Source organism: Populus euphratica, unplaced genomic scaffold, assembly GCF_000495115.2.
Source record: "Populus euphratica unplaced genomic scaffold, PopEup_1.0 scaffold87.1, whole genome shotgun sequence".
NCBI lineage: Eukaryota > Viridiplantae > Streptophyta > Magnoliopsida > Malpighiales > Salicaceae > Populus > Populus euphratica.
The window spans coordinates 212,656-220,472 of NW_011499900.1; the positions used below are offsets into that span (position 1 = coordinate 212,656).

General features: G+C 31.5%; 1 protein-coding gene across 4 annotated transcripts in view; it reads left to right on the forward strand.

Annotated features, from left to right (window-relative positions):
• Positions 1-2,084: 2,084 nt before the first annotated feature.
• The window catches only part of LOC105132607 (E3 ubiquitin-protein ligase PRT1-like), a 9,657-nt gene continuing 3,924 nt past the window's right edge, over positions 2,085-7,817 (forward strand). For 3 of the 4 annotated variants that reach the window (XM_011036185.1, XM_011036186.1, XM_011036184.1), the window contains exons 1-4: positions 2,085-2,480; positions 3,838-3,866; positions 3,955-4,134; positions 7,333-7,552. In XM_011036185.1, coding sequence (XP_011034487.1) covers positions 2,356-2,480; positions 3,838-3,866; positions 3,955-4,134; positions 7,333-7,552 — 554 coding nt within the window. In that variant the 5' untranslated portion in view covers positions 2,085-2,355. The remainder of the gene's footprint in view (positions 2,481-3,837; positions 3,867-3,954; positions 4,135-7,332; positions 7,553-7,817) is intronic. The other variant, XM_011036187.1, reaches the window with a different exon arrangement.

The following is a 7,817-nucleotide window of genomic DNA, read 5'->3' on the forward strand; positions in this document are numbered from 1 at the left end:
AACCTACTAAATCAATCATGTCAAATTAAATTAACTCTCACATAGTTTAAGTTTTTTTACACAACAAAAGATATTAGTAACACCCAACTATTTTATGTTAAGAAAATTGATTTTTAGTACAACATGAACATATTAAAAGAAAAACTTTAAAAACTATCGTTGTTTTGATGTAGACTATGAGATAATTGATTGTGGATTTGTATAGTGTAATTACTATTATGTCCTTCTCTACACAAATTTTTTGCCTTACTAGTATAGTAAAATGATATTTTACAGGGGATCTAAAAGTCATTTATAAATTGATTTGGAACAATTTAATAGTTTACATTTTTTTTGTCATATTCAAATGGCATAAATGCCCTTAAAAGGCAAAATAAAATAAAATAATAATAATAAAATGAAAGACTAAAAGGGGTTTTGTGTAATTTCTATTTTTTTACAAAAAGTATAATTACTTTATTGTCCTTAAAGTCAAGAAAATTAAAGGATGAGTCAAAGAATATTTTAATACTTTTCTCATAGTTTTTTATACTCTATTTGAATTTGAGTTAAATTAATATTTTTCATAAATAAAAATAAAAATAAAAATAAAAAATGAAAAGTTATTGGTCCGTGCATTACACGCGCTAGCGGGTGGATGTTGCATGTGCCTTTTGGATCGCACATGCAGCGTCGTGCGACAACTAGAATTTTTCAATTGCCGTCTTTTTCAAAATGTCTAGTGTAGGCGAAGCTGCTGGGGCAGAGCATTTCTCAAATCATGACAGTTCAATGGCGGTTAAGTCTTTTCTCCTCCCATTATTTTCTCTCTCATCTTCTTGAAATTCATGTCAGGTCAACTAAAAATCAAGATTATCCTTTCATCTTTCAACTATGTTCATCTTTCCCTTGATGGATCTTTATTTGTTTTGGATTCTTTTTTAATTTTATCCCTTTTCATTTGATTTTGTTTAGTTTTTATATTAAATATTATAGTCATTCTTTTGATTATTTTCTTGATTTGTTTTTTCTTTCAATTTTCTCCCTCAACATTTATTTCATTTTTTTCAGATTTAATTCTTATTCTTTTATTTGCCTTTTCTTTTATCCTTTTCTTAATTTGTTTTTTATTTCAATTTTATCCCTTAACATTTTATTTCATTTACTTATTTATCCAATTTTGGTAGTCATTCTTTCAATTTCTTTTTTTTTCCTTTTCTTATTTTTTTGATTGAGTCCATCATTTTTTTCTTTCATTATTTTTTATACGGGATTTAATTCTCGTTGTTTTGATTACTATTTTTTTCTTTTTTGATGGTTAAAAATTTTGTTCAAGATTTGTTTTGTTTTTGTAGGGTCATTTCGGTCTCATGAACAAGGTTGTTGGTTTCAAATATTAGTTTAATTTAACTTTGATGTTTCTTTTTTATTTCATCATTTGACATTAAACTATTAGGTCTTGAACTTTCTATTGTTTTTTCTTTTCTTTCTTTGGGGTTATCCTAGGTTGTATGTTAGTTAAGTTAACTTGGGTTGTTTTAATTTTTTTTTCAGTGTTTTTTTTTTTTAATTTCATCATTTGATGTTAAACTATTGGGTCTTGAGATTTTTTATTTTTTTTATATTTTTTCTTTCTATATAATTATTCAGGGTCACAAGTTTGTTAGGTTAACCCTTGGTGACTTAGATTTTTTATTTATTTATTTAACTTTGATTTCTTTTTTCTAGAGTATTTTTTTTAAAATATTTTTTAATTTCAATTTCATGTCACCGGTGTCGGGCTAATAAAATATACCCGAGTTAACTCATATTTTTTTTCCCTTGTATTTTTTTAAATTAATTTTTTTCAATGTTATCATTGAAAATTAGTTTTATTAGATTTTAAACCTTTTATTTTTTTTTTCTCATTTGAGATTATCCAAGTTGCAAATTAATATAAATTTATTAATGTTATTATAATCTAAATATGTTTTTTATACTAGAATTTTTTTTTTTGACATGTCCCATATTATAGTGCGCGAAAAAAAAAATCTAACAAAAACATAATGAATAACCAACCCTAAAAAAACATATATAACCACCCAACCAAGCCATCCATAGATTGACCACTACTCAAGCGACTTGGGGATGAAGCCTTGAATTCGTTTCCTTACCAATTGACAATTGAAATGGGTTGTCTTTCCCTTATCCCTTCCCTTTCTTTTACAAGGAAAGCCATCCAAGATACGCAGAGCACAACTCATAGCTAGGTTTATAAAGAATGACACATCCTCGTACACGTGTCTCCTTTTATGCTTTCTGTCTATCCGTCTCTTTAAATTGAGAGATATGGAAAATCAAGAAAACAACAAAATCCCATCAACAGAAGAATAAAAAATGCAATGCCAAAACGATAATAACTATGAAATTCCATCTCCAAAACATCATCACCAAAGGGAAGAAGGTAATGACCATGAAGAAGAAGAGGATTTCCCTGGTCAGTTTCAGTGCCCTGTTTGCCTGTAAGTCTTTAATTGCCACCTTTTTTTTGTGTAGAATTCAATTTATTTAAAGTTGATTGAGCCATGCTTTTCCATGCTGACATTAACCCTTTTGTAATGCTTAAAGCTTCGTTCTGTTGCCGTTTAATTAGTTTTGGTAGAAGTGTTTTGTTTTCTGTTAAATAGTAAAGGAGAAAAAAGGGAACGAAGTTATAATTTACTGTAATGTGCCGAAAAGAAACCAACTTTTCAATGTTTAATAGAACAATAGCTTGACCCAATTTGCTAGACAATAAGGAAAAAAAAGGGTCATATTGCAACATTTTTCATGTTTGTTTTGATTTTGTGTTTCACCTTTGTGCTTCAATAGTTCGTTAATTGTATTGGATTTCTAATGTATGCTTAAAAGATGCATAGTTAAGATTTTATGGAGCTTTACCGTTTAAAATTTATGATAAGGGACAAAGTACGATGGAGTTCCTTTGTTTTTAATTTGGATTTAGCTTCTGTAATTTCTATGGTAACAAGTTAGTTGTATGGTGTCTCGCTATACATGGCCTTGAACCTTGGTAATTATGCAAAGTTAGCAATGTAAATGTAGAATTCGATGGAATTAACGCTTATGATTGTTTATAGAATTACTCACTTGTGCATCTTAAATGATCCGAAAACAAATTCAGCAGTAACATGACTGGCATTGAATTTGTGTCTGCTTGTCCTGATTCGTCATTTAAAGAAACTGGGCTGTCAAGATCATTTTTTGAAATTTAATCAACATTGTGTGAGTTACACTGCACTGATGATGCCGTGACTGACAACATACATTCAAGTATTTCATTTTTGGAACATGAAATCAGATTAAAATGGAGTGATTTCCAGAAGCTTTTGGGCATAATGTACATGTCCAGCTTCCTCCAATGATAAGAGCGATCATTTGTAGAAACTTCTTGTGTATAAAATTAGCAAGTTCGGTTGAGGATGCTACACATTCATTTCCAAGTGTTTATGATATTCACGGGGACAATTTGAAGATCATTAACCTTTACTTGAAAAAAAATATAGAATTATGAGGCCTTTATGCATTTTTTATACTAATCATTGCTTGTTTATAATATTGATAATATTTTGGCATCTGTGGTTGAAAAAGCAAATGAACAGCTAATCTAAAGTTCTAGAGTCATGCAGACTATCCATACCTGGATCTTTTGGGAACCATGTATTGTTTCCTATGTTTGCATGTAGAAACAGAAGGCTCATGCTAATGACCAAAATTACAGCCTTGCAGACTTGACCCCTGATAGTTGTTAATTAAGCAATATCTCAATCAATTTTTCTCTAGTGTATGACATGTTTAAAGGGAGTTTCCTTTATTTTACAGGGACCTACTTTACAAGCCAGTTGTTTTAGGTAAGGAGGCAAAACTTTCAATTTTTTATACTGGGTGCTTGTAATCTTATATTTACAAATCCTTCCTTTTTCTCCTTTTTTTTGGTAGCATGTGGCCACATTTCATGCTTCTGGTGTGTATTTCGTTGCATGAATGGCTTTCGCAAGTCACACTGTCCAATTTGTCGGCACCCATTTAATCACTTCCCACGTGTGTGTCAATTGCTGGATTTCTTACTTATGAAGATTTGCCCTATAGCCTATAAGACAAGGGAAGGAGAAGTGGAAGGTAAATATCTTTGATATCCTTTTTTTTTCTTTTTGCTGCATGGATTTATAATTTGATTTACTAGCTTGGCTGTTTTTGATCTAGAGCTATTTACAACTAGCTGATCAAGAATGTGAGCAAGCACTAAAAATGCAGCCATTTGTTTCTAGAGGAGAGCCACCATTACAGCAAACATCTTTTTGCTATGACACTAATTCTTGTACTTGCTGTGCAATTCTGAGCCAAACTTGGCTGAGAAAGAGCTGCAGAGAGTGAAACCAAATTGTTTGTTTTGGCTGGACATGTGGATTGATTCTGCATGTGTTATTGAAGGGAAAAAACTAATGATTATGTTTAAGAATAGTAGATGCAGTTGTTTTCATTATTTGCAAAAACTCTATAAATGGTCTTGTCATTGTTGTAAAGTTTTTTGGTAAATTGTATGTTTGAACCAATTGTATGTTTGAACCATTACCTGCTCCCCTCCCCAAACTGGTCTGCTTTCTCTCTGTCTCCCACTTTGATGCAGTGTAGATATAGAATTTACCATTTCTTTTTTCAATATGAGACATCTCTTCATTTTGCTAAAGAAAGAGAAAACAGAATGAAAAGTTTCTTCTTTTGCTGTGTCATTTCTTTGTTTCAGTGCTCCAATGGCAAGTGAATTTAGTTATAATTTTCCTATATGTGCAAAGTGGTGTTGCCTGGTAGTGCGTAGTTGCATTTGTTCTTGCTTCTTAGTGGTTGAAAGGAATAGAAACAGACACTTTGGAATGTCAGTTACACTTGTAGAACTTAAAGTATTAAATCTGTGAAGACAATTTGCAGTGATAATTTAAATTTTGATGGGAACAGATTTTTGAGGGTTGCATCTCCTTGCCCCTTTGCAATTGCTCCTTGGACATTCCCTTTCATTTTATTAGGAACCTTGGACATTTCATTGATCACTCTCGTGTGCATCCCTTAATAGCTCCACCACTGTAATGTTTTGAATAAATAAGTAGGAAAATACAATAAAGCCCTTGGTGGCTTAAAGTGTAGGTATAAATGAATGAGGGGTAGTGTAGTAATTCAACAAAACTTGATAAATATAAATAGAAAGTAAAAAAAAAAAAACAAAATAAATGATCTGAAATTAGAGAGAATCGGCAGGAGAAAGAAGGGAGAAAGAAGAAGAAGAGAAAAGAGAGAAATTAGAAGAAAAATAGAAAGGAGTTGAAGGAAATAAGTTTAAAGGTAAGATTATATATAAATATGTGTTGATTAAGTTTTAATTTTGGTTTTGATAAATGTTAGGGTTTTGAAAATTTGTGTTTTGGGTTTGATTGATGAATTAATTGAATTTTATGGGTTGATTGTTATGGTTAATGGATTATTTGGTGGATTTTGAGAGATTGAATTGAAAGATGATGATTTTGAGTTATGATTTTGTTTGAATGGTGAAATTATGTTAGAAATAAGGAAAGAACAGTGGGTTTCTGTTGAAATTCTGGGTTGGAGGTTGAAGATGACGAAAATTCATTTTGGTCCTTCAATTTGTGGAAATTACAGTTTAGTCCCCAAACTTTGGAAAATTTACAGATTGGTCCCTGGGGCATATTCCGAGATTCTGAACAGAATAAAAGATAAATTATGGGCAGAATTCCTGTATAGTTATGAAATTTTAACACTTTCAATTTGGTCCTTCAATTTGACAAAAATTACCGTTTAACCCTAAAAATTTGATAAAATTCCAGAATGGTCCCTGGAGTATAATGAGATGATCTGGACAGAAATGAGGATTGGTTATGGTCAGAATTTCAGTATATTCATGGATTTATGATAAGTTTAGTTTGGTCCTCCAAATGGATTAAGTTACAATTTGACCCTTAAAAATATAATAAATTACAGATTAGTCCCTAGCTGTAATATTAGCTTTTGCAGATGTGTTTGATGAATAATTGAGGGTTAGTTAGTGAAGTATTACCAATTTTATTATTTGTTTTATTGTGGATTAGATTTTGAGAAAATCGTTAATTTTTGGGTTTTTGGAATATAACTAATTAGTTCAAAAATATATAGGGTTATGGAATATATACTTAAATAAGTGTATTAAATAGGTTATATATTCTTTTGAGTCATTCTTGAATATGTCTCCTTTGTATTCAGATAATCCTGATATTCTACCGGCAGGACGTCAGTAGGATTTTCTTCGGTGTTTGCTTTTGATTTCTGTTTGCTTTCGAGTCAGGTGAGTGGATAATTTTCCATATGCATGAGAAATATTATAAATATTTGATTTGTTAATATGAATTGGATCATGCTTCTTGGTAATATATTTGGTGACTAATATCCTTGTTATGATAAGCATGATCATTCGTTGAATCCGAATTCTTGATATGAACCAGTATGTATTTTGGATTGACTTATGAATTGATAGCTCCTCATTTGATTGATGTCATGAGTTGAGCCTTGAGATATGAATATGTCTGTTTGATTATGATTATGACCCTATGGTATGTCAGTCAGAATACCCATGCTAACAGGGTAATGTTAGTCTTTGTGCACATCGTATCTGAACCCTAGTTGGTCGGGGGAGTCACCAACCTGTGTGGACTGATCATCCCACAGTACGGAGCCTCATGCTCATTGCATTTTGATTTTCTGACGATTTTACCATATGATATTCTTGTTATGGCCTATTTGAGAAACCTTTTTATAAGAACCTAAATTCATACTTGTATATATATTTTTCATTATTGTATTATCTCGTGTGTGTATATTGAACGTTATCTACTCACTGAGTTGTTGAACTCACACTCTCATTATTTATCATTTTCAGGCTTATAGCTTGATAGCAGGTCACTTTTGTTGGACCTTCAGAACCTGCTCTTTTGGTTGTAATCCGTGCATTTTCCTTTATGTCTAATTAGTGCTCCAAAACTATGAAATTATATTAACTCTTGTATTAAGACAATTCAATTATATTATGAAGTTGATTTTGTTATTAATGATGCGTTGAACTCTGATTGAGTTAGGATAAATTTGTATGTAAGTTTGGGTTCGCATAGGTATGGAACCTTGGAGGGGAACCTTGCCTATGTGCCGGTCATGGATCCGGGATTCGGGTCGTGACAACCACTATGTTGAACCTCTTAGTGGTTTGACTTATATTAATATTATGAATGATAATGTCATTTGAAACAGATTGATGCAGTATTTTCTTACTTGGCTGTGCAGAAGAAGAAAAGAAATTTGGCCTTTTCTCACCACAGTTTGGTCATCATTCATCTGGATCACTTCCTGGTGAAGAGCTAGATGTCCCAAGCAATTCTCTACGTCTACCCACCCATCCAAAAACCAAATTGGGTTATGATAGTTGTTTCTCTTTAGGTAATTTTCCAGAGGCAATTGCACATAGTGAGGATAATGTGAAAATTGTGCCTTCATCACCATTAAGGTGCCGTTTGTTTACGCGGCTGCGGCTGCGTTTTAATTAAAACGCAGTTTGCAGCCGTTTGGTTACTGTGCATGGATCCCACGTAATTTTTTAAAAAAAAGAGCAGATAAATGCTGCTTTTCATTTACTGTACATGTTAATTGCACTGTTCACATGAACAGTGCAATTCACTGCACTGTTCATAGTGAATTTATTTATTTATTTATTTTTTAGAATTCATTTAATTTTATTATATATTTTTAAGTGTTAATTTAATTAATGTTTT